Source organism: Pristiophorus japonicus, chromosome 3 (genome assembly GCF_044704955.1).
Source record: "Pristiophorus japonicus isolate sPriJap1 chromosome 3, sPriJap1.hap1, whole genome shotgun sequence".
NCBI lineage: Eukaryota > Metazoa > Chordata > Chondrichthyes > Pristiophoridae > Pristiophorus > Pristiophorus japonicus.
The window spans coordinates 83,102,408-83,129,122 of NC_091979.1; the positions used below are offsets into that span (position 1 = coordinate 83,102,408).

General features: G+C 47.0%; 1 protein-coding gene across 1 annotated transcript in view; it reads left to right on the forward strand.

The window, feature by feature from the left end:
- lrp2a (low density lipoprotein receptor-related protein 2a) overlaps positions 1 to 26,715 on the forward strand; it is a 522,167-nt gene that overhangs the window by 437,033 nt on the left and 58,419 nt on the right. The window contains exons 62-67 of the mRNA XM_070873618.1: positions 3,746 to 3,883; positions 4,541 to 4,663; positions 4,782 to 4,910; positions 14,491 to 14,622; positions 15,715 to 15,846; positions 23,389 to 23,532. Of these exons, the coding sequence (XP_070729719.1) occupies positions 3,746 to 3,883; positions 4,541 to 4,663; positions 4,782 to 4,910; positions 14,491 to 14,622; positions 15,715 to 15,846; positions 23,389 to 23,532 (798 nt within the window). The remainder of the gene's footprint in view (positions 1 to 3,745; positions 3,884 to 4,540; positions 4,664 to 4,781; positions 4,911 to 14,490; positions 14,623 to 15,714; positions 15,847 to 23,388; positions 23,533 to 26,715) is intronic.

Genomic DNA, 26,715 nt, shown 5'->3' on the forward strand with positions numbered 1-26,715 from the left:
GGGGGAAGCCATTTAGGACTGAGATAAGGAGGAATTTCTTCACCCAGAGAGTGGTGAACCTGTGGAATTCTCTACCACAGAAAGTTGTTGAGGCCAATTCACTAAATATATTCAAAAAGGAGTTAGATGAAGTCCTTACTACTAGGGGAATCAAGGGGTATGGTGAGAAAGCAGGAATGGGGTACTGAAGTTGCATGTTCAGCCATGAACTCATTGAATGGCGGTGCAGGCTAGAAGGGCCGAATGGCCTACTCCTGCACCTATTTTCTATGTTTCTATGTTTCTATATCATCCACCACAGGCCAGGCACCGAGAACTGTGTGGATGCTCTCAGTCGGCTATCATTGCCCACCACGGGGGTGGAAATGGTGCAGCCTGCAAACTTGTTGATGGTGGCACAGCCCGCAGACTTGTTGATGGTCATGGAAGCGTTTGAAAATGATAAATCACCTGTCACGGCCCGCCAGATTAGGACTTGGACCAGTCAATATCCTCTGCTGTCCCTAGTAAAAAAACTGCGTACTGCATGGGAGCTGGGCCAACATCCCCGTTGAAATGCAAGAGCTAATCAAGCCGTTCCAGCGACGAAAGGGCGAGCTGTCCATTCAGGCAGAATGCCTTTTGTGGGGTAACCGTGTAGTGCTACCCAAAAAGGGCAGGGAGACATTCATCTCGGATCTCCACAGCACACAGCCGAGTATAGTAATGATGAAAGCGATAGCCAGATCCCACGTGTGGTGGCCCGGTATCGACTCTGACTTAGAGTCCTGTGTCTGGCAATGCAGCGTGTGTGCTCAGTTGAGCAACACACCCAGAGAGGCACCACTAAGTTTGTGGTCCTGGCCCTCCAGACCATGGTCGAGGATCCATGTCGACTATGCGGGCCCGTTTCTCAATAAAATGTCCTGGTGGTGGTGGATGCTTTTTCAAAATGGATTGAATGTGAAATAATGTCGGAAAGCATTGCCACCGCCACCATTGAAAGCCTGAGGTCCATGTTTGCCACCCACGGCCTGCCTGACATACTGGTCAGTGACATCGGGCCATATTTCACCAGTGCCGAATTTAAAGAATTCATGACCCGCAATGGGATCAAACATGTCACCTCGGCCCCGTTTAAATCAGCCTCCAATGGGCAGGCAGAGCGGGCAGTACAAACAATCAAACAGAGCCTTAAACAAGTCACAGAAGGCTCACTCCAAACCCGCCTGTCCCGACTGCTGCTCAGCTACCGCACGAGACCCCACTCGCTCACAGTGGTGCCCCCGACTGAGCTACTCATGAAAAGGACACTTAAAACCAGACTCTCGCTAGTTCACTCCAACCTGCATGTTCTGGTAGAGAGCAGGCGGCAGCAACAAAATGTAAACGATGGTCGCGCCACTGTGTCACGGGAAATTGATCTGAATTACCTTGTGTATGTGCTAAACTGTGGACATGGTCCCAAGTGGATCAAGGGCACGGTATAGCTAAAGAAGGGAGTAGGGTGTTTGTAGTCAAACTAGACAAAGGACACATTTGCAGAAAGCACCTAGACCAAATGAGGCTGCGGTTCATAGACGGCCCTGAACAACCCTTAACAGATACCACCTTTTTCGAGCCCACAACACACACTCAAAGGATCAACGACACCACCCCGGACCAAGAAATCAAACCCATCACGCCCAACAGCCCAGCAAGGCCAGGCTCACCCAGCAGCCCTGCAGGGCCAACAACACGCCAGCCCAGCGAGGGCACAGCCAACACACCAGAACAGACATTTGTACCGAGGCGGTCCACCAGGGAAAGAAAGGCTCCCGCCCACCTCACCTTGTAAATAGTTTTCACTTTGACTTTGCGGGGGAGTGATGTTGTGTATCTGTAAAGCATGCCACCAGGGAGCACATCCCCTGAAATCCCAAGGGATCCCAGCATTCCTTGGGAACACTGTATATAAGCAGGCCCCTTCAGGCCTGTTCCTCACTCTGGAGTGTCTTAATAAAGACTGAGGTCACTGTTACGTTAACCTCCCTGTGTGCAGTCTCATCTGTGTTAGGACCACAACAGTTACATCCTCAAAAAACTGCACTGATTTTCAATTCGACCCCTTTTGAAATGAACCCTGTGCTTTATTTGCTTTTTTATGGCCTTATTAACCTGCGTCACTACTTTTAGTGATTTGTGCATCTGTACCCCCAGTAGTTCTCTCTGCTCCTCTTTACAATTTAGACACTTGTCCAAGGAGCATGTGACCTCCTTATTCTTGCTACCAAAATGTATATCTTTATTGAAGTTAATTTGCCAATTACACACCCATTCTGCAAGTTTATTAATGTCTTCCTGTGTTTTGTCGCAGTCATCCAGCATATTAACTCTACCCCCCAATTTGATGATGTCTGCAATTTTTTTAATTATACTTCCTAAAATTGTGATACACAGTTAAATTGGACACCCACACCCTCGCCAAAACTACATAAATAACCTGGCATCCGCAATAGCTCATCGTGTTTATCCAGTGAGTAACATACAGGGCAGAATGGTCCCAGGTTTGCTGCCACAGGTTAGGTGGAAGCATGTTGGCCATTGATTGCGATCCAGTGACTCCTGCTAAAAATGCATGTGTTTGGATGTTGGGTGAGGACAGAAGAAGGATTCTCTTTCAGATTGAATAGTTTGCTGATACTCAAAATTCCCCTCAGCGAGAAATTGGGGAGAGCGCTTCGAATTAGCCAGAAATTTAGTGCACGCAAGAGTCGGAGGGAAGAGCCGGAAAATTTGGCTCTTTAACTCTGACACCACCTCCCAGAGCATTGGGGCACTGTTGGAGGCGGTATTGTGGCGTGAGCAGGACAGTGACCATGTCAGCACAGCGGTGATGACATCAGCGTGACGCGGATGTGCCACATCGCACTGACTCATTGCAACATCCCTCCTCGTCACTTAAAGGGGAGGGATGCTACAAGGCCTAGTGAGGCCTCTGTGGAGTCCACTGGGCCACCAGGGAGGGTTCGGCCAGCCCAAGAGTGGGTGCTAGGCTGCCTGTTGGCGGCCTGGCTGAAATAGCGGCTGCCATTGTTGGGCCGACTCACGAGTCGGCTGACAATTGAAACAAAATGGTGGCCGCAGTCGTGTGTCCTCCCCTTTTAGGGCAGCTGCACTGCCCAGCCACTGGCAGCTTCCCACCTTGTAAAACTGTGGGGGGTACCGACCAGTGGCGGTCTCGCTCCCATGTGACAATTTCCTCTGAGGGGCAGAAAAGGAGTCACTGGCGGGCAGTAAGGGGTCGGTGTGCGGCTGACAACTGGTTGGAGCGCGGGCAGTGTGGAAACATGGGGCATGGAGGAAATCTGTTTCCTCCGCCCCCACCCCGGAGGCAAATGTGCATAGGTCGCACCCTCCGCCTGCCCCTGTTCGGTAAGGCCTTATCATTCCATTACCGCCTCTTTGTGGCTTTTTTCTGAAGGGCAATTTTCCCCCTCAATGTCTAGATTAACACATCAAGAAGAGCAGTTTGCCCAAGACCGCAGGAGTCAATGCCTTCAGAAGCGGAGAAGGGGAGAAGTTTGGTGAAAAATGAGGATGGAAAGAAACCAGGATCAAGAAAATATTATTCATGACTGCAAATAGCAGACTATATGTAACCCACCACCATTAGTGAGATGACTTAGGGACAACTGCCATTCTTGGTTTATAGTTGTGTATTTCAATTCTTCATTAATAAAAATGTATCTTCCCAACTGTTAATTTCTGCCTTCCACCTATATAGCAACTCGCTATCCCAATGGAACCTATTGCCCGCCCTTCCTGTTCGAGTGCAACAATCATGTCTGTGTCCAGCCATACTGGAAGTGTGATGGAGACAATGACTGTGGAGATGGATCTGATGAAGAGCTCCACCATTGCTGTAAGCCATTTCAATTAACATTTAAAAACTTAATAAAAATGAAGTTATTTTTCATTCCAAGTTGTAACATATTTTGATAAAACAGAACGCATGGAAGAGGGTAAGGGTTTCACTGGTTTAATAGATGAGGGTATGTCAGAAAAGTAAGATTTATGTTTGTCTCTGCAATTTCCCTATACCAAATTCTTACTGGTTTTCATCCGAGTGCTTCATGGAGGTACTGTGTGAAGGAGAATCAGCCTTCACGCAACTGAGAAGCTGTCTCATGAGTGTCATTGACTGAGGCTTGTTAGAAGTTTATTTTCCCAATTTCCTTAGAAATCCAATGCTTTGCTGCTTACCTTTTTACAGATGTTTATTTTGTGTGCAAAAATGACCGAGGCCTCAGAAATCTGTAGTAGAATGATAGAAAGCTACAGCACAGAAGAAGGCTATTCAGCCTGCCGTGCTTGTGCTGGCTCTTTGAAAGAAGTTGTGCTTAGTCCCACATCCCCATTTTTGTCAGTAACCCTGTAAGTATACAATCATAGAAGCTTACAGCACAGAACACATTCCGTACTAACAGACAAGTGAGGATTCGAGGTTATCAAATCTGAGGAACACTACAGCTTCGGTATTTTCAACAAATGTCAAAATTTTCAAAATTTTCTTTTCCAGTGGAAATCCCGTGTGACTCTCTTTTCCGTTACCGCTGTGACAATAATCGTTGTGTGTACATACATGAGTTATGCAATGAAGTAAATGACTGTGGAGATGGAAGTGATGAAAAGGAAGAACACTGTAAGTCTATGTTCACAGTTATGCATCTCCTTCGCTTTAATGACCTACTCAAAGCAACCATTTTACACATGCACACACAGAACAATGCCAGTTAATGAAAAAATTGTTTCGCAATTAGGTAATCCACCTACACCTCATCCTTGCACAACCGAGGAATACAAATGTGGGAACGGAAACTGCATTCCTGTGCACCGTGTATGTGATAATTATGCTCACTGTGCTGACCAATCCGATGAGTTGGGCTGCAGTAAGTATACAGACGTGTAGCTTGTATAGCTGTATATATTACATGTAATATGCAACAAAAGAAACGTGTGTGTGTGTGTGGAGGTGATAAAATATACAGCAAATGTTTATATGATGCTGATCCCTCATGACAGTAAAGCTTGGCTAAGCTACACATAACTAATTTATACATAACACATACAATAATAGATGGCAGGCAGTTAGATAAAGGTAATAACTGAATCAGTGGGATCTGCTGACTTTATAAGCAGCAAGTATCAATATATTGAATTAATGCCTTATTGTATCAGATAGTTCTTGTTAACAATACATACCTTTTAGTATCTTCAGGTAGTTTCAGGTTCAAGTTGCAGCTTCAGATTAGTGCTTCTCACTGTGAAATCTATTGAAAATGACAAATATGAAGAATAGTAAAGATAAATGTGACACTGGACCTGAAAGTATACAGTAGCATAAATTTGGTAGCAAAATGGAGGTAAAATTCTAACACGTATATGTGGAATACGGAATGGTCCACAATGAACTACAGAGTATAATGTGGTTCAGAGCTTTTGTCATTCATATGTATACAAATTGAAAAAACAACCAGGAACCCATATGTGTCTGTGATTCATTACCTGATCATCTATTTTCTACAATATTATTTATTTTCTGCCCTTATTAACATCATGAAAAATGACTTGTGGACTGGACAGATGAGGCCATCGATGACAAAAGCGAGTGAGGATCCTTTACTGTTGTAATGTATGTATCTGTGAGGTTGCTCACAGGATTGTAGAGCTGTTGCGAATTCCTCATCGGTGCCAAGCCCCGAAACCTCCCTCGGGAGCCGGCGCTTCACAACTTGAGCCTCCTCGGGGAAATCCCCTCCATGCCTTTCAATTCTGCGCAGAGGGGTTTCCTCCACCTTGCCATCCTCGTCTGCTGTCCGGACACGCCATGGCGCACCATCTTGCCGTCCGGAGGAGGTGGGGGTCCCCAATGCAGTGCACTCTACGCGGGAGTCCTCCCACTATTTATTAGGGACTTGGTCTGGAGGGTGGTGCATGGAGCAGTCCCGTGCAACAAGTTTTTAAGCCGGTTCACGGGCTCCCAGGCCGCCTGCAATTTCTGCGGTCTGGAGGAGTCCGTGTTCCATGTTTTTACGGAAAGTGCGAGGTTGCAGCCCCAATTCCATTATTTGAAGGGGCTGCTCCTCAAATTCTGGTTGCACTTCAGACCCACACTCCTGATCTTTGGGCACCCTGTGCGGAGGAGAGCGGGCAGATCCGAGGGCCTCCTTGTAGGACTGCTCATGAGCACAGCCAAGGGTGCCATCAGCCGGTCCAGGCAGCCGGCGGTCGACGGAGTCGTTCAAGGACGAGGGTGGACAAGGGAGAACCAGTGGATGTGGTGTATTTGGATTTTCAAAAGGCTTTTGACTAAGTCCCACACAAGAGATTGATGTGAAAAATCAAAGCACATGGTATTGGGGGTAATATACTGATGTGGATAGAGAACTAGTTGGCAGACAGGAAGCAGAGAGTCGGGATAAACGGGTCCTTTTCAGAATGGCAGGCAGTGACTAGTGGAGTGCTGCAGGGCTCAGTGCTGGGACCCCAGCTCTTTACAATATACATCAATGATTTGGATGAAAGAATTGAGTGTAATATCTCCATGTTTGCAGATAACACTTAACTGGGTGGCAATGTGAGCTGTGAGGGGGACGCTAGGAGCTGCAGGGTGACTTGGACAGGTTAGGTGAGTGGGCAAATGCATGGCAGATGCAGTATAATGTGGATAAATGTCAGGTTATCCACTTTGGGGGCAAAAACGTGAAGACAGAATATTATCTGAATAGCGGCAGATTAGGAAAGGGGGAGGAGCAATGAGACCTGGGTGTCATGGTTCATCAGTCATTGAAAGTTGGCATGCAGGTACAGCAAGTGGTGAAGAAGGCAAATGGTATGTTGGCCTTCATAGCTAGGGGATTTGAGTATAGGAGCAGGTAGGTCTTACTGCAGTTGTACAGGGCCTTGGTGAGGCCTCACCTGGAATATTGTGTTAGTTTTGGTCTCCTAATCTGAGGAAGGACGTTCTTGCTATTGAGGGAGTGCAGCGAAGGTTCACCGGACTGATTCCAGGGATGGCAGGACTGACATATGAGGTTCAACTGGGCCTTTATACATTGGTGTTTAGAAGGATGAGAGGGGATCTCATTCTGACGGGATGGGACAGGTTAGATGCGGGTAGAATGTTCCCGATGTTGGGGAAATCCAGAACCAGGGGACACAGTCTTAGGATAAGGGGTAGGCCAATTAGGACTGAGATGAGGAGAAACTTCTTCACTCAGAGACTTGTTAACCTGTGGAATTCCCTGCCGTAGAGCTTTGTGGATGCCAGTTGATTGGATATATTCAAGAGGGAGTTAGATATGGCCCTTATGGCTAAGGGGATCAAGGGGTATGGCGAGAAAGCAGGAAAGGGATACTTGAGGGAATGATCAGCCATGATCTTATTGAATGGTGGTGCAGGCTCGAAGGGCCGAATGGCCTACTCCTGCATGTATTTTCAATGTTTCAGCCCGACTGCCTGCCTCTCTTCCGCGGTTCTCCATCTGAGCCAGCGTGTCCCTGGAGGTGGAGAACGCGGTGAGCTGTGGAAGGAAGGTAGTGCAGAGGTCCCCTGCAGTCATCCCCCTCCAAAATAGATACACTGTTTTGGGTATTGTTGGGGGGGGGTGACTCATCAGGGCAGGGCAGCAGCAGCCAAGTCCATTGCATCATGGGTGGCTCTGCTGCACAGGAGGGCAGGAAAAAGAGTGGGAGAGCTATAGTGGTAGGGGATTCTATTGTAAGGGGAATAGATAGGCGTTTCTGCGGCCGCAATTGTCACTCCAGGATGGTATGTTGCCTCTCTGGTGCAAGGGTCAAGGATGTCTTGGAGCGGGTTGCAGGACATTTTGGAGCGGGAGGGTGAACAGCCAATTGTCGTGGTGCATATAGGTACCAACGATATAGGTAAAAAACAGGATGAGGTCCTACAAGACAAATTTATGGAGCTAGGAGCTAAATTAAAAAGTAGGACCTCCAAAGGTAGTAATCTCAGGATTGCTACCAGTGCCACATGCTATTCAGAGTAGGAATCGCATGATAGCTCAGATGAATACATGGCTTGAGGAGTGGTGCAGAAGGGAGGGATTCAAATTCCTGGGACATTGGAATCAGTTCTGGGTGAGGTGGGACCAGTACAAACCGGACAGTCTGCACCTGGGCAGGACCGGAACCAATGCCCTAGGGGGAGTGTTTGCTAGTGCTGTTGGGGAGGGGTTAAACTAATATGGCAGGGGGATGGGAACCTATGCAGGGAGACAGAGGGAAGTCGAATGGGGGCAGAAGCAAAAGATAGAAAGAAGAAATGTAAAAGTGGAGGGCAGAGAAACCCAAGGCAAAAATCAAAAAGGGCCACATTACAGCAAAATTCCAAAAGGGAAAAGTGTGGTAAAAAGACAAGCCTGAAGATTCTGTGCCTCAATGCGAGGAGTATTCGTAATAAGGTGGATGAATTAACTGCACAGGCAGCAGTTAATGAATATGATATAATTGGCATCACAGAGATATGGCTGCAGGGTGACCAAGGTTGGGAACTCAACATCCAAGTGTATTCAACATTCAGGAAGGATAGACGGAAAGGAAAAGGAGGTGGGGTAGCATTGCTGGTTAAAGAGGAAATTAACACAATAGTAAGGAAGGACATTAGCTTGGATGATGTTGAGTCTGTACGGGTGGAGCTGCGGAATACCAAAGGGCAGAAAACGCTAGTGGGAGTTGTGTACAGACCACCAAACAGTAGTAGTGAGATTGGGGACAGCATCAAACAAGAAATTAGGGATGCATGCAATAAAGGTACAGCAGTTATCATGGGCGACCTTAATCTACATATAGATTGGGCTAACCAAACTGGTAGCAATACGGTGGAGGAGGATTTCCTGGTGTGTATTAGGGATGGCTTTCTAAACAAATATGTTGAGGAACCAACTAGAGGGCTGGCCATCCTAGACTGGGTGATGTGCAATGAGAAAGGACTAATTAGCAATCTTGTTGTGCGAGGCCCCTTGGGGAAGAGTGACCATAATATGGTAGAATTCTTTATTAAGATGGAGATTGACACAGTTAATTCGGAAACTAGGGTCCTGAACTTAAGGAAAAGTAACTTCAACGGTATGAGGCGTGAATTGGCTAGAATACACTGGCAAATGATAGTGGATAGGCAATGGCAAACATTTAAAGATCATATGGATGAACTTCAACAATTGTACAGCCCTGGCTGGAGTAAAAATAAAACGGGGAAGGTGGCTCAACCATGGCCAACAAGGGAAATTAAGGATAGTGTTAAATCCAAGGAAGAGGCAAATAAATTGGCCAGAAAAAGCAGCAAACCTGAGGACTGGGAGAAATTTAGAATTCAGCAGAGGAGGACAAAGGGTTTAATTAGGAGGGGGAAAATAGAGTATGAGAGGAAGCTTGCCAGGAACATAAAAACTGACTGCAAAAGCTTCTATAGATATGTGAAGAGAAAGAGATTAGTGAAGACAAACTTAGATCCCTTGCTGTCAGATTCAGCTGAATTTATAATGGGGAACAAAGAAATGGCAGACCAATTGAACAAATACTTCGGTTCTGTCTTCATGAAGGATGACACACTTAACCTTCCGGTAGTACGAGGGGACCGAGGGTCTAGTGAGAAGGAGGAACTGAAGGATATCCTTATTAGGCGGGAAATTGTGTTCAGGAAATTGATGGGATTGAAGGCCGATAAATTCCCAGGGCCTGATAGTCTGCATCCCAGAGTACTTAAGGAAGTGGCCCTCGAAATAGTGGATGCATTGGTGATCATTTTCCAACAGTCTATCAACTCTGGATCAGTTCCTATGGACTGGAGCGTAGCTAATGTAACACCACTTTTTTAAAAAAGGAGGGAGCTAGAAAACGGGTAATTATAAACTGGTTAGCCTGACATCAGTAGTGGGGAAAATGTTGGAATCAATTATTAAAGATGAAATAGCAGTGCATTTGGAAAGCAGTGACAGGATCGGTCCCAGTCAGCATGGATTTATGAAAGGGAAATCATGCTGGACAAATCTTCTGGAATTTGTTGAGGACCTAACTACTAGAGTGGACAAGGGAGAACCAGTGGATGTGGTGTATTTGGAATTTCAAAAGGCTTTTGACAAGGTCGCACACAAGAGATTGGTGTGCAAAATCAAAGCACATGGTATTGGGGGTAATGTACAGACGTGGATCGAGAACTGTTTGGCAGACAGGAAGCAGAGATTCGGGACAACCAGGTCCTTTTCAGAATGGCGGGCAGTGACTAGTGGGGTGCCGCACGGCTTTGTGCTGGGATCCCAGCTCTTTACAATACACATTAGTGATTTAGATGAAGGAATTGAGTGTAATATCTCCAAGTTTGCCAATGACACTAAACTGGGTGGCGGTGTGAGCTGTGAGGAGGACGCTAAGAGGCTGCATGGTGACTTGGACAGGTTAGGTGAGTGGGCAAATGCATGGCAGATGCAGTATAATGTGGATAAATGTGAGGTTATCCACTTTGGAGGCAAAATCACGAAGACAGACTATTATCTGAATGGCGGAAGATTAGGAAAAGGGGAAGTGCAATGAGACCTGGGTGTCATAGTTCATCAGTCATTGAAAGTTGGCATGCAGGTACAGCAGGCGGTGAAGGCAAATAGTATGTTGGCCTTCATAGCTAGGGGATTTGAATATAGGAGCAGGGATGTCTTACTGAAGTTGTACAGGGTCTTGGTGAGGCCTCACCTGGAATATTGTGTTCAGTTTTGGTCTCCTAATCTGAGGAAGGACGTTCTTGCTATTGAGGGAGTGCAGCGAAGGTTCACCAGGCTGATTCCCAGGATGGCTGGACTGACATATGAGGAGAGACTGGATCAACTGGGCCTTTATTCACTGGAGTTTAAAAGGATTAAGAGGGGATCTCATAGAAACATATCAGATTCTGACGGGACTGGACAGGTTAGATGCGGGAAAAATGTTCCTGATGTTGGGGAAGTCCAGAACCAGGGGACACAGTCTAAGGATAAGGGGTAGGCCATTTAGGATTGAGATAAGGAGAAACTTCTTCACTCAGAGAGTTGTTAACCTTTGGAATTCCTTACCACAGAGTTGTTATGCCAGTTCATTGGATATATTCAAGAGGGAGTTAGATATGGCCCTTACGGCTCAAGGGATCAAGGGGTATGGAGAGAAAGCAGGAAAGGGGTATTGAGGGAATGACCAGCCATGATCTTATTAAATGGTGGTGCAGGCTCGAAGGGCTGAATGGCCTACTCCTGCACCTATTTTCTGTGTTTCTATGTCCACCGGTATGCTCGCGGCCTTCCGCGAGGTGGGCGCCCTTGCGACTGGAGTGCATCATCACCCCCGCAACCAAATTTTAATTTGATTACCTTTGTTTAAAGTTTAATTCGTTTATTGTGCTAGTTTATAGTGCCGCCGCCCCCTCCCCCCCCCATTTTAGCCAGGGGGCACTAGTATAATTTGTGTTTTTAGGGCCTTAAAAAAAAAAAGTTTAATAAAACAGAAAAAGGGCACTTGAAAAGTGTTTGGAGTCTTGTCCCCCTTTTTTAATCTGGGGGCCCTTGATTTAATGTTTATTTTTGTTCACAACGAAAAGAGTTGTAGAGCTGTTGTGAATTCCTCATCGGTGCCAAGCCCCGAAACCTCCCTCGGGAGCCGACTCCTCACAACGTGAGCCTCCTCGGGGAAATCCCCTCCATGCCTTTCAGTTCTGCGCGGAGGGGTTTCCTGTACGGGCTGATCTTGTGCACACTCCGCCTTGCCATCCTTGTCTGCCGTCCGGACACGCCATGGCGCACCATCGTGCTGTCCAGAGGAGGCGGGGGTCCCCAATAGAGTCCTCCCCCTATTGGGATCTTGGCCTGGAGGGTGGTGCATGGAGCAGTCCCATGCAATATTATATTCAAAAAGGAGTTAGATGAAGTCCTTACTACTAGGGGAATCAAGGGGTATGGTGAGAAAGCAGGAATGGGGTACTGAAGTTGCATGTTCAGCCATGAACTCTATGTTTCTATGTTTCTAATAAGTTTTTAAGTCGGTTCACGGGCTCCCAGGTCGCCTGCAATTTCTGCGGTCTGGAAGAATCCGTGTTCCATGTTTTTACTTGGTGTGCGAGGTTGTAGATTCTCTCCCATTATTTGAAGGGGCTGCTTCTCACATTCTGGTTGCACTTCAGTCCCACACTCCTGATCTTTGGGCACCCTGTGCGGAGGGGAACGGGCAGGTCAGAAGGCCTCCTCGTAGGACTGCTGGGCACGGCCAAGGGGGCCATCAGCCGGTCCAGGCACCGGGCGGTCGAGGGGATCATTCAGTCCATCTGCCTGCCTCTCTTCCGTGGTTACATCCAAGCCAGGGTGTCCCTGGAGATGGAGCAGGCAGTGTCCACCGGTACATTCGCGGCCTTCCACGAGAGGTGAGCGCCGGAGGGACTGGAGTGCATCATCACCTCCGGAAACCACATTTTAATTTGATCTATTTAATGTTTAAAGTTTAATTTGTTAATCTGTTGGTTTTAGTGCCCCCTTTAATCAAGGGGCACTTGATTTATGTTTCAACTAAAATAGTTGTAGAGCTGTTGCAGTGTGAGTGGCTTAGCCAGTCACGTGATGTTCACAAGACTCAATAACACCCCAGTCAGTGGGTCCAGGTCATCCACGATGAGGTAGTTTTGTGCCTAGTGGATGAACTGGCAATGTGTAGTATGATTGTTAAACCTTTGTTAATAAACCAACAAGTTCTTAATAGCAATGTGTTGCTATGAATTCTTAAGCAAAGAATCCATGAAGCAAATATATTACAACTCTCAGTGGTGATAATGTACGACTTACAAGAATGTCATCTTTTTAAAAACAATTGTGGGCCTTAAATTCCTGGGATGGGGAAACATTAGATTCAAAAAAATTAACTGTTAACACCAGTGAAGTTGATTCACAGTGACTGCAGCTTCGTATTTTACCCAATCCTTAGATGATTAGCTGGACTTTCACACAATAGGTCCTTGGCCAGTCAAATTTAGATATTATTAAGAGGTGGTAAAATGTATGATTAATGTTTAAGAAGTACTATCGGTTGTTCTACTACCACCTTCATGTTGAGTCAAAGCAATTTCACCTTTGCATCAATTAAAATGAGGAGTATAACTTATGAGTGAGATTGGTTATCTGATTTCCTGGTGTATTTTGCCTTGAGAAGTGAAACCAGACTAATGAGCTCTGCTACACCCAGTGCTCCGATGGTAACCACTGGTGGGGCAGGCCGGGGAGCGGAGGGAGCGACGTGGCAGCCTAGCCCAGTGGGCTGGGCAGCCCCCAGCCTGCAAGCACCATCGGAGCAGGCCGGGCAGCGGAAGGAGCAGCATGGCGGCCTAGCCCAGAGGCTGAGCGGCCCCTGGCCTGCGAGCACCATCAGAGCAGGCTGGGGCATGGCATCATACCACTCCAGGGAGCAGCACGTGCTGGAGCAGGAGAGCAACAGCAGTGAAAAGGAACATCGCAAAGACCCAGGTCGGTGATTGGAGCGTGGGCAGATACAGCAGGAGCGGCGAAGGAGCAGCGGGAGATTGTAGAGGGACGTGATCGGGGCTCAGGAGAGGCATGAGTTTGGGGCCCAAAAGAGGCGAGGGCCCAGGGGTAGCAAGGGCCAGCCCACATTGCGATATGTGTGCGCACTGGGTCCATGCAGCAGAGCGGGTCTCCAGTCTTGGTTAATCCTTGCTACTGGATCAAGACCTCGCTCTGTCAAGCCCGTGTGGTGGCTGGTGTGCAACGGTCACCACACGTTAAAAAAAATCTGCTCACAGGCATCTTCCACCCTTCAAGATTTAATTCAGGACCTTGAATTTTAGGTCCTTCATTGAAACACCTGTGAACTTTTTGACGTGGAAGCAAGTCATCCTCAATTCGAGGGACTGCCTATGATGATGATGAGTGCAAAGCCACATGAGTAACTTCACACTTTGTGGTGGGTTGGAAGCTAGTGTGAGTGCCCTCAACTGTGTTCTTAAAACATAAAAAAATAGCTGGATAGCATGTGCATATGAGCATGCAGACACAAGCTCTTCCCTGGCTGAGCTCAGTGCTACGATCCAGCAAGCAGCAGCTACAATATAATTTGAGTCTAGGAGTAGTAGCTGTAGTATAACAGTTGTCTGAGTTACAATGACAGTTCTGTGATATACTATAGGACCCTGTAGAGTTATCTGTACACTAACTCCTATTTAATACTAATCGTGATTAGCACTAGTTGGGTAAAATGAAACCGCCCTATTGTGCTCAGTTTGCAACAGGTGAGGCTTATTCATCTTAGTCAGGCCACTGCGGGGGGGGGGGGGGGGGGATCCAGAATTAGATTTAAACCAAATCTTCTTGCTTGTTCTTTCTAACAAAGCTAATACATATTTTGTCACAGGCTGATGTGTGGAAGTAAGTTATAATGAGAGATAAATGCATTTTACGATTATTAAATAAAAGTATCCTGCTCTTTCCTCAGACCATGATACAGAACGATCTTGTGCAGAAAACCTCTGTGAGCACAATTGTACAGATCTGAAGAATGGAGGTTTCATCTGCTTTTGTAGGCCTGGGTACAAAGCAAGGGAGGACGATGTAAATGCCTGTGATGGTAAATCCCTAATCTAAGTGTTATATATTTTACCAGCTTATTGATAAATTTCAGGAGTTACCTGGAAGAGATAGATGGTCTCAAACCTGGAAGATAGGCACTGGATGGTGCAAAGACCTGCCAAAATGGTTGAGCTTTGAAAGTTAAAACAAGCTGTTCCTCTGTTCATATTTTGATTTTCTTGAGGTATTGAATCATTGAAAATCATGCCAGCAGCGAGAGGCCAGAAAACATAATTCAGGGTATATTTGAGTACACATATGGAGTCCTGCCTATCCCAACTTCACAGGCAACAATAACAGCAACGTGTACATATATAACACCTTTAATGTAGAAAAAATCCCAAAATTGTTCACAGAAGGGGAATCAGTATAAAAGTTGACCTGGGCCAGAGAATTAGATATTCGGAGGGGTGAATAAAAGCTTGGGTCAAAGCGATTGATTTTAATTGAGGTCTTATAGGAGTAGAGGGAGACGGATAGCCAGAGAGGTTTAAGGTGGGAATTCCAGAGTGTAGGGACGAGATGCCAGAAGGCATAGTCCTCAATGCTTGGGCAAAGAGAGTGGGGGATGCACACTGTGCCAGAATTGAAGGAACGCAGAATTCTCGACGGGTTGTAGAGCTGGAGAAGGTTACATAAATAGGGAGGGCTGAGGTCATGAAAGGATTTAAACAAGGATTAGAATGCTAAATTTGAGATGCTGTTGGACCAGTAGCCACTGTAGCACAGGGGTTATGAGTGAATGGCACTTGATGTGTGATAGGATATGGGCAGCAGAGATTTGGATGAGCTGTTGTTAGGTGGTCTTTATGATGGAGAGGATATGAGGTTGGAAGCTCAGTTCAGTGTCAAATAGTGATCAGAATGATTTTAAAATAACACTCTAGATTTTTAAGACAGTCTTACAGAACTAAAGTTGTTGTCACTAGAGAAGAGTTGATTGAGAGAAGACTTGAGTCAGTTTTTAAAATGAGGCATGAGAAGGAGGATAAATTGTATACCTTATCCTTTCAGTGTTTGATCACACAGGTTGCGTCAAATTTAATCTCTGCATTTAAACATGTTCTCACTACATTTTGTTATTATTCAGATGTCAATGAATGTGAGATCTTCGGCACCTGTCCTCACATTTGCAAAAATAGCAAAGGAAGCTATGAGTGTTTCTGTGCTGAGGGATTTCGATCTGTTGTGGAGGAGCACAGCACTCAGTGTGCTGCAACTGGTAACTGCATTCTTTAAGTATTCATTTTATATTCTTGCTTACTACCAGATCAATTAAAGAACAATTGCAACATTAATCAGATCTGCCCCACTATTGACACATATTGAATGACATGAAGTTGCTGTATTTATGCAGTAGATACGTACTAAACTCGCCGCAGATATTTAGGCTAACAAGCTTAAGTACCTGTTTAACAATGTGATAAGTCTTAATGACTGCTAATCAACCTCCCTGGCACCAAAATGTAACTATTATATGTGTGGAGTCTCATTCCTTCAGATTGGGAATTGTTTTAGGAGATTTTAAAAAGGCTAAGCTTTAAAACAAAATTCTTACTTTTCTTTTTTGACTTATTTTTCTCTCTCTCAATACGATCTTTTTTTCCCCCTCTTTATTTTTCTTTCTGTACCTGATTTGACATTGGGGCTAAATTCAAGTGCATGCGCTAAATCCCGAACTTGCAATCTGTCAAGTTCCGACTGCACATAGGCTTCACTGCATGTTTCACCTCCTCATAAAGATGAACGTGCTGATGCAAAGTTGAGCTAATTCCCCACCTACTGTGAATTAATTACCCTAAAAATATTTTCATCTGGTACAAACAGGCGCAGGAGCCTGTTACACGGCAATAGGGGAGCGGGGGATATGAAATTGTATTTACGAGGGACCGTCTATGAGAATGAATATTGAGCTAGGTTTATGCTACAGGTTTATGTCTGAGCGGTACAAACTTTGAAAGAGATTTTAATTTGTCAAGTTTAAAAACGTGATCTTTTATGTCACCGTCTTTGCTTTAGTTTAATTATTTCCCAACTTCTATTCAGATAGTGTCAGCTGTGGTTCAGTTTGTAGCATTCTCACCTCTGGGTCAGAAGGTTGTGGGTTCAAGTTCCACTCCGGAGACTTGAGCACAGAAATCTAGACTGACACTCCAGGGCAGTACTGAGGGAGTGCTGCACTGTCAGAGGTGCGGTCTTTCGGATGAGACGTTAAACCAATGCCCTGTCTGCTTTATTAAGTGGACGCAAAAGATCCCATGGCAATATTTCAATTAAGAGCATGGGAGTTCATAAAATCATAGCAGTTTCGGCCCATCGTGTCCGTGTCGGCCAACAAGAGACTATCCAGCCTAATTCCACTTCCAGCTCTAGGTCCATAACCTTGCAGGTTACGGCACTTCAAGTGCACATCCAAGTACTTTTTAAATGTGGTGAGGATTTCTGCCTCTACCACCCTTTCAGGCACTGAGTTCCAGACCCCCACAACCCTCTGTGTGAAGAAATTTCCCCTCAAATCCCCTCTAAACCTTCGACCAATTACTTCAAATGTATGCGCCCTGGTTGTTGACCCCTCTGCTAAGGGAAGTAGGCCCTTTCTATCCACTATATCTATGCCCCTCATACTTTTATACACCTCAATGAAGTCTCCCCTCAGCCTTCTTTGTTCCAAGGAAAACAAACTCAGCCTATCCAATCTGTCCTCATAGCTAAGATTCTCCACTCCTGGCAACATCCTCATAAATCTCCTCTGTATCCTCTCTAGTGCAATCAAGTCCTTCCTATAATGCGATGACCAGAATTGCACGCAGTACTCCAGCTGTGGCCTAACCAGTGTTTTATATATTCTATGCCTCGGCTAATAAAGGCAAGCATTCCGTATGCTTTCTTAACCACCTTATCTACCTGGCCTGCTACCTTCAGGTCCCTTTGTTCCTCTACACTTCTCAGTGTCCTACCATTTAATGTGGTATTCCCTTTCCTTGTTAGCCCTCCTTAAATGCATTACCTCACACTTCTCCAGATTAAATTCCATTTGCCATTGTTCTGCCCACCTGACCAGTTGATTGATATCTTCCTGTAGTCTGCAGCTTTCTTCTTCATTATCAACCACACAATCTATTTTTATATCATCTGCAAATTTCTTAATCATACCCCCTATATTCAAGTCACGATCATTGATGTATACCACAAAAAGCAAGGGACATGGTACTGTGCACTGCGGAACTCCATTGGAAACATCCTTCCAGTCACAAAAACACCCATCAACCATTACCCATTGCTTCCTGCCTCTGAGCCAATTTTGCAGCCAATTTTCCGCTTTGCCCTGGATCCCAGGAGCTTTAACTTTCATGACCAGTCTGCCATGTGGGACTTTATCAAAAGCTTTGCTAAAATCCATATACACTACATCATTTGCACTGCCCTCATCGACCCTCCTGGTTACCTCCTCAAAAAATTCAATCAAACACGACCTTCCCTTAACAAATCCATGCTGACTGCCCTTGATTAATCTGTGTCTTTCTAAATGTAGATTTATCCTGTCTCCAGGATTTTGTCCAATAATTTTCCCACTACTGAGGTTAGGCTGACTGGCCTGTAATTACTCGGTATAGCCCTTTCTTCTTAAACAAAGGTACCACATTAGCAGTCCTCCAGTCCTCTGGCACCACACCTGAAGCCAGACAGGATTGGAAAATGATCGTCAAAGCCTCTGCTGTTTGTCTTTTGCTTCGCTTAACAGCCCTGGGATACTTTTCATCTGGGCCTGGGGATTTATCCACTTTCAAAGCTGCTGAACCCCTTAATACCTCCTCTCTCACTGTTTATTTTATCTAATATTTCACACTCCTCCTCAATAGCAGTGTCTGCATCGCCCCTCTCTTTTGTGAAAACAGATACAAAATATTCATTAAGAACCATACCCACATCTTCTGCCTCCACACACAGATTACCCTCATGGTCTCTAATAGGCCTACCCTTTCTTTGGTTATCCTCTTGCTCTTAATATATTTATAAAACATCTTTGGATTTTTCTTGATTTTTCATATATTTCATGCTCTCTCTTTGCTTTCCTAATATCCCTTTTAATTTCACCCCTGGACTTTCTATACTCCTCGAGAAATTCTGCAGTATTTAGCCCTTGGTATCTGTCATAAGCAACTTTTCTAAGGAGGGTTCGCATGAGGTAAGTGCGGGTTTTATTCGGATTTCAGCAGCATAGTCCTTAACTACGCCGCCGACCAAGAATTCAGGGTTTTAATTCGCCTTCCTTCTCATTCTTTCTGCTGTTTATTTCACAATCCTTAAATCTCATTGGTTAAGGAGATTCCTGATCACAGGGTATTTGCCATATAATGTGACTGTGAATAAACATCCAGTTAAAGACTAACTCCGAAGTAGAAAAAAGGTTATAGAATTCAGAATCATCAGTAATTCACCACGTAGGTCTTAACTTTCTTATTAATCAAAACAATAACACAATAGATTTTTTTTTAAACCCTGAGAAACCAAGAAGAATAGCCAGGATCATAATGCAGAACAACACCAAGGTTGAAAAGAGATGACAAGATAAAGTAAGAAATAATGATTAGGGTTGCAGGAGCTTGAGGATTGTAGGAGGAATGAATGACTGTGAGAGATAAGGTGGCTATTTTGGTATCCTTTGCATCCCTTCTGTGCCTGAAAGTGGGCACAATTATAATGGGCTGTAAAATTCGGCTGTGTCTTGTTTCTGCCTCACTCAGATTTGCGTTTGGCTCTGCAGTGGTCATTGATAGTTCTCATCCAAAGCAGGCAGGAGCTTAATTTCAGTGCTTAAAATGTGGTGTGAAAAGCCCGACTCCACTTTCCGGCTGACAACTGTGCTGAACTCCAAACAGGAAACCTGGGGGCCATAAGTGCCCCTTTCTTTAAGGCTTCTTAACACCGGAAACGGCGGCCACGCTGCGGAGTTCAATGGCCGCCGACTTTTTGTGTAATTGCCGCCATGATCAAAATTCCGCTCCTGTGTTATCCCGGATGTTATGTAATGATGTGTGTATCGTCCCAGTACCTTAAATGTATTGTAAGTACTATGCCACACCACAGAGGGCGCTGCGGTGGGAAACCCCGGTAGTACCTGTAACAAGGGCTATATAAGGATGACCACGACAACTGGGAGGGACTCTGGAGCTGAACAATAAAGGACAAAGGTCATAGCAGTTAGACTTACACCAGACCGTGTGGAGTCAGTGATTTGTGTGCTACATACACCACATTGGCAATGAGGAAGCGGACGAACTCCACGCAACCATGGCTACTCTGGGCTCGCTAAAGGATTTTTCCGTGGGCAATGATTGGGAGGCCTTTACGGAAAGGCTCGAGTACTACTTCACAGCAAATGACCTGACGGAGGACACATACGCAATGAGAGAGAAGCGTAAGGCGATATTGCTCTCCAGTTGTGGAGATGAGGTTTACTGTCTCGTCAGGGATTTGCTGGCACCCGGGAGCGCCAGGGACAAGTCATACGAGGAGCTGACTGAACTCATTCGTGACCAGCTGAAACCGAAGGAGAGCATCCTCACGGCCAGATACAAATTTTACCATCACTGCAGACCTGAGGGCCAGGATGTCACCAAATATGCTGCAGACCTCAGGAGACTCGCGGCGCCGTGTGATTTTGGGGCACACCTTGACGAGGCTTTGCGGGACGTTTTCGTTATGGGGATTGGCCACGAGGGCCTCCTTCACAAGCTGCTGGCCACAGAACCCACAATCACTCTGACAAAGGCCATCGCCATCAGCCGGGCACATATGACCTCGACTTGCAGCACCAAGCAAATGATCCACACAGTCTCGAACCCGGCAGGCACTGTCCACAGGATAGCGCCCACCACGGACAAAACTACAGAACGTGGCTCTGCCCGGGGCAGAGAGCACGGACCTCGGGATCCTGGAGCTCAGAGTCCGCTGAGGGGGGCCAATCAAGCAGCACCATGCTGGTGTTGTGGAGGAAGCCATGGAGCTCACCGGTGCAGGTTTGCGGAGTACAAGTGCAATACCTGCCACGTTAAAGGCCACCTTCAGCGTATGTGTAAAAAAAATCAGACTCAGCATGTGGCTGAGGAGATGGGGGATGATCCACTGTTCAGCGAGGAGCAGGTAGAAGAAGATGAGGTGCTTGGACTGTATACGTGTACCGACGATTCGCCCCCAGTGATAAGGGAAGTAAGAATCAACGGAGTCCCAGCGAGTATGGAAGTGGACACGGGCTCGGGTCCGTCGTTGATGAGTCGGAGAACTTTTGATAAACTGTGGATTAACCCAGCTGCACGACCCAAGCTGGTCCCGGTCACGGTGAAGCTGCGTACCTACACCAAGGAACTGATACCTGTTCTTGGCAGAGCGATGGTGCAGGTATCACACGCGGACGAGACGCACGCTTTACCTTTGTGGGTCGTTGCAGGCGATGGGCCGACGCTCCTCGGCCGGAGGTGGATGGGGAAGGTCCGTGGGAGCTGGGAAGACTTCATTCCTCCACAGGCTGCTGCTCCCCGGGGTGCTGCCATGCCCCGGGTCCCCAGAGAGACCCTGCAGCCTTAATCCCCACAGGCAAGTCCCAGGCCCAGATCTCACACAGAGACCCTGCAGCCTCAATCCACCCACAGGCAAGTCCCAGCCCTGGACCTCACACAGAGACCCTGCAGCCTTAATCCCCACAGGCAAGCCCCAGGCCCAGATCTCACACAGAGATCCTGCAGCCTCAGCCCCCACAGGCAAGCCCCAGGCCCGGACCTCACAGAGACCCTGCAGCCTCAGCCCCCACAGGCAAGCAGCCCTGCACAGAGGGGCCTAGTGGGGGGGGGGGGTGAGCCGGCAAGGCGTTGCGGGCGGGGTGCTGAGGGATCCAGGGGCTGGCGGTTCGGAAGAGCCCCGCAGAGGAAGAGGCCGTTGGGCGGGCCCCGCCGAGGAGCTGGTAGCGTCGGGCGGCCATGGCAGCCGTGGGGGAGGCGGCAAGTGCGGCCGTTGGAGAGGCCACGACGGCCGCAGGAGAGGCGGTAAGTCAGGTGGCAGAGGAGGGGAGCAGAGGCTGCGGCGGCGGAGGGCATTCGGAGCGGCGGAGAAGAAGATGGCGGCGGCCTTGTGTTGGAGCTGCAGAGCATCAAAGATGGCGGCGCCCAAAGAGAAGCCTCGTGGAATCCTCCTGCATCAAAGATGGCGCCTTAAAGAGGAAATGCATCCGGGAGTCTTAAAAGGGCCTTACAAAGAGGTGGTCCCCACAAAGGACTTCTGTTTGGCAGAGCGAGTCTAAAATGAGCTATGTTAATGTGAGATAGTGAATTTATAATAAGAATTACTTTTTTTATGCTGAATGGCCACTGTATTTGTGTAAAATAATGGATGAAGCACAATGATGATGGCTAACAAGGAAATCAAGGTTCCGCTACCAGTCAATAACCAGTTAATGTACCAGATAATATGTACCATACTAACGCACCGTCTATGCCCACCTGCCTTCCGTTGGACAAGTGTGATGTTATGTAATGATGTGTGTATCGTTGTCCTGCGTCCAGGTGGAGGGGGGGAAGGTGATGTTATGTAATGATGTGTGTATCGTCCCAGTACCTTAAATGTATTGTAAGTACTATGCCACACCACAGAGGGCGCTGCGGTGAGAAACCCCGGTAGTACCTGTAACAAGGGCTATATAAGGATGACCACTACACCTGGGAGGGACTCTGGAGCTGAACAATAAAGGACGAAGGTCACAGCAGTTAGACTTACACCAGACCGTGTGGAGTCAGTGATTTGTGTGCTTCATACACCACACTGGCAGTGACCCGTTCCCCACCCCCCTACCACTCCGCTGCTGCCGATCCATCTTAAGTGCGTCATCACAGTGCACACTGCTGATCTACTCCCCCGACGGCGAAATTCCATCATGAAAATCTTCAGCCCTCCCGATGATGCCAAAACAGCTTTTCTCTGGCGGTCCAGTGAGGCTGAGACCTTCTGCAATGGCGGTGCTGCTCCCCTTAAAGGGGAGGACCAGCTGCCGCCATGTTTGTTTTTGTCGGCCAACTGCGAAGTCAGCCCAACAATTATGCCCCCGAGGAAACCCTCCCTAGTGGCCCAGTTGGCCGAAGTTTTAAAATCGCAAAGTCTCTCCCTTTTAAGTGAAGGGGAGAGCCATGGTGACACAGCGCCATGATGACATCATCATGGCGGCCACTCTGCATCACCCCCAACATACCCCCCTCAGACGTTGCCACCACCGTGTATCCGCCCCCATTAAGAGTGACTTCCCAATTCGAGTGGAAAAAAACCAAAGAGCAGAATTTCACTCGAGGTGACCTCACCGACCGCGGTGGTAAATACACACGAAATAGGGTGGGAGTGCCCCGTTTCAGACAGGGTTAATTTCGGCCCCCTGATGTCCAGAGATGTCAGGAGTTGACCTTCAAATACAGATTTCAAAGATTGTATTTTGTTTTGTTTCATCTTGATTTGTTTTATCCTGCTGGCACTTAGATTTGTGCCAGATGTTCTTAATGATTTATTTTCCCTCAGCTCCCTTTACTGGCACCAATCAGGCTGAATGTGTTTGAAAGAAGAGAAAGATGTATGGAAGGATGGCAGACAGGTCAGCTTTCCTAAGGGGTGCTTCTTGCCCTAACACCGGCACCCTGCACACCCACATCTGCAGACAAGATGCTGTTGAAAGGGTCACAGTGATGATGTTATGACAGAACGCTTAATAATTTCTCCTGTTCAATTTCAGGGAATCCTCCTATCATGCTTTTGCCAGATAGTGTACGAATTCGGCGATACAGTATGTCATCTGAACGATACACAGACTACATTGAGAACGAGGAGGATATCAAAGCCGTTGATTATATCTGGGATTCAGATGATCCGGACCTCAGTATGTAAACAGTGTTAAAATTAGCTTCAATTATGTCAAAGAATCCACTTACTTCTGGTGATGGTTTGCAATGATTAAAAATCTGTGGATGGTAGTTTTTGACATCCACAAAGGCTGGAATTTTCCCATCAAAAATGGGTGAGTTTGGAGTGTGGGGGCAGGTAAACTGTTAAAAATGTGAATCTCGACCTGATCCCACCTCCAACCCGCCCACATCCAGGTTTAACGGAAGGGGGGCAGGCCGCCAACTCGCTCCCAGAGGGCGGTACCTCAATTCAAATATTGTAATGAGGCTGGAAGCCTCCCCTGCCCAAAGCTTTTCTCCCGATTGTGATCCCCTCTGACCACTCAGCTTACTACTGGGGACCGTTCCCTCGGGTTCCTTTGGGAGCATACTTTTATGCGAAATTCTACTCCTTCCCGCTGGCCTGGTAATGATTCCCACCAGGTTCAGGCAGGAATAGTTCCTCCAACATGATGATGGGGCTCGGGAGGAAAATGGCCTGAGCCTCACATCGGCACCGTAATGGTGGGCTTCTTGTCCGGTCTGGCACCCACAAGCCACACTCACGCCCCAAGTTAAAATTGGGATGAAAAGTTTTGCTCTAGATAGATCAAAGTACTGCGGATGAGATTTTGAGGATGTACTATGCAGTCATTTATATTGATGTAAAATAATTTACTCTTTGGCATTTAACTATTTTTTAAAAAGCAAACCAGTTGACTTAAAAAACGGAGTCTTAGCAGCTGATACCTTAACTGGGGTTTTCATAAAGAAGTCCCAGACTTGCCAAACTTGACATTTTACATGTTTGCAGTTACTTAAACTTGTTGGCCCAGAATTTGCAGTCAGTGGCGAAACAAAGGCGATCTCTGTGCCGAGAAGTTTGTCTTTTTCGACGTTCAAATGATTTCAGCGCTCTGTAGTCGGAATTCCCTAGTGTGCTGCTGCTGTGACATCAACGAGCTGTCTAAGCAACCAATCACTTTGCAGAATTCTCACAAACAGGGAACCAGAAAATGAGAAGCTGCTTTAATCCGAACATTTTAAAGATGTTACCGAGAGCAAAACAAAGATTGAGACTCTCACATGGGGAAAAGGTAGAACCTGAAATAATCATGAACAAACTTTAAAATAAATATATATATTTTTTAAGTTTCTTAAAAATTGTAATTTTTATTATAATGGAAAAAATTGACACTCCACAAAATTAAAATACATAATGTTTGTTTAGCAATCATCATTGTAGTGTCCTTACGCACTACTATAAATTCACATGAGGCACATTCTGCAGACAAGGTCACTCTGAGACCCAAACCTTTATTCACAAGAGGTGATGACCCTACGTGGGACCACCCTTTATATACCTGGATGACCAGGTGAGGAGTGTCTCCCACAAGTTCACCCCCTGTGGTCAAGGTGTGCATTTCTTAGGTGTATACAGTATGCAGCGTTGTTACATGAAGGTTACATACATGACATCACCCCCCCCCCTAACGTCTTGTGGCGTTCCCTGATGAATGCTTCCCTTCCCTTCTGGGGCATGACTACCCGGCTGCCCCATAGTAGGCAGTCGGCTTGGATGGCGAGCTCATCCATCCGTCTGTGAAACGGTCTGACTTCCTTGGCGCATGCTCCGTGTGCGGGTGCCCAATCCCCAGTCAGGACACATTTCTTAATCAAGGATAGGAGGGATATCTGTTGGTGTAGATTTTGATCTGGCGGGCTGTGATGGGGGAGCCTGCGCTGTCAAAGACATCAACAGCCATGACCATCTCAGCACTTTACTCCGCTGCCCCCTCAGTGGTGGCCAGTGGAATCCTGCTGAGCGCGTCAGCGCAATTTTCGGTGCCTGGCCAGTGCCGTATGGTGTAGTCATACGCAGCCAGTGTGAGAGCCCATCGCTGTATGTGAGCTGACGCATTGGCATTGACAGCTTTGCTGTCTGACAACAGGGATGTTAATGGCTTGTGGTCCGTTTCTAACTCGAACCTTCTGCCAAAAAGGTACTGGTGCATCTTTTTCACCCCGTAGACACATGCGAGTGCTTCCTTTTCAACCATCCCATATCCCCTTTCTGTTTGGGAGAACGACCTGGAGGCATAAGGCACAGGTTGGAGTTGGCCCTCATCATTACTCTGCTGCAACACGCACCCAACCCCATAGGATGATGCATCACATGTCAAAACCAATTTCTTACAGGGGTTGTACAGGGTCAACAGCTTATTAGAACAAAGCAGGTTCCGCGCCCGATTGAAAGCCCGTTACTGACAGTCCCCCAAAAACCAATCGCAACCCTTACGCAGGAGCACGTGTAGCGGCTCCAACAATGTGCTTAAGTTCGGCAGAAAGTTCCCGAAATAGTTCAAGAGTCCCAGAAATGAACGCAACTCCAACGTGTTGCCGGGCCTGGGCGCACGACGAATCGCCTCCGTTTTGGATTCGGTCGGCCGGATCCCGTCTGCGGCAACCGTCCTGCCCAAAAACTCGACCTCTGGGGCCAAAAACACACACTTGGACTTCTTTAGTTGCAGGTCTACCCGGTCCAGTCGGCGTAGCACTCCCTCCGGGTTGTGGAGGTGTTCCTCGGTGTCTCGACCCGTGATAAGGATGTCGTCCTGAAATACGATTGTTCAGGGGATGGATTTGAGCAGGCTTTCCATGTTCCTTTGAAAGATAGCGGCCGCTGATCAAATGCCAAACGGACACCTGTTATAGGCAAACAGCCCCTTGTGCGTGGTGATGGTGGTCAGTAGCTCGGATTCTTCGGCCAGTTCCTGGGTCATGTAGGCTGAAGTGAGGTCCAACTTGGTGAACAGTTTGCCACCTGCCAGCATGGCAAAAAGATCCTCCACTCTTGGAAGCAGGTATTGGTCTTGTAGTGACACTCGGTTGATAGTGGCCTTGCAGTCGCCACAGATCCTGATCGAGCCATCCATTTTTAGGACAGGGACGATGGGGCTTGTCTAGTCGCTGAATTCAATGGGTGAAATTATGCCCTCTCTTAGCAACCTGTCCAACTCACTCTCAGTTTTCTCCCGCATCACATATGGCACAGCTCTGGCTTTGTGGTGCACTGGTCTGGCGTCTGGGGTGATGCGTATCACTATTTTGGTACCTTTGAAAGTCCCGACACCAGGTTGAAATAGTGACTCAAATTTCTGTAGGACCTGTGAGCATGA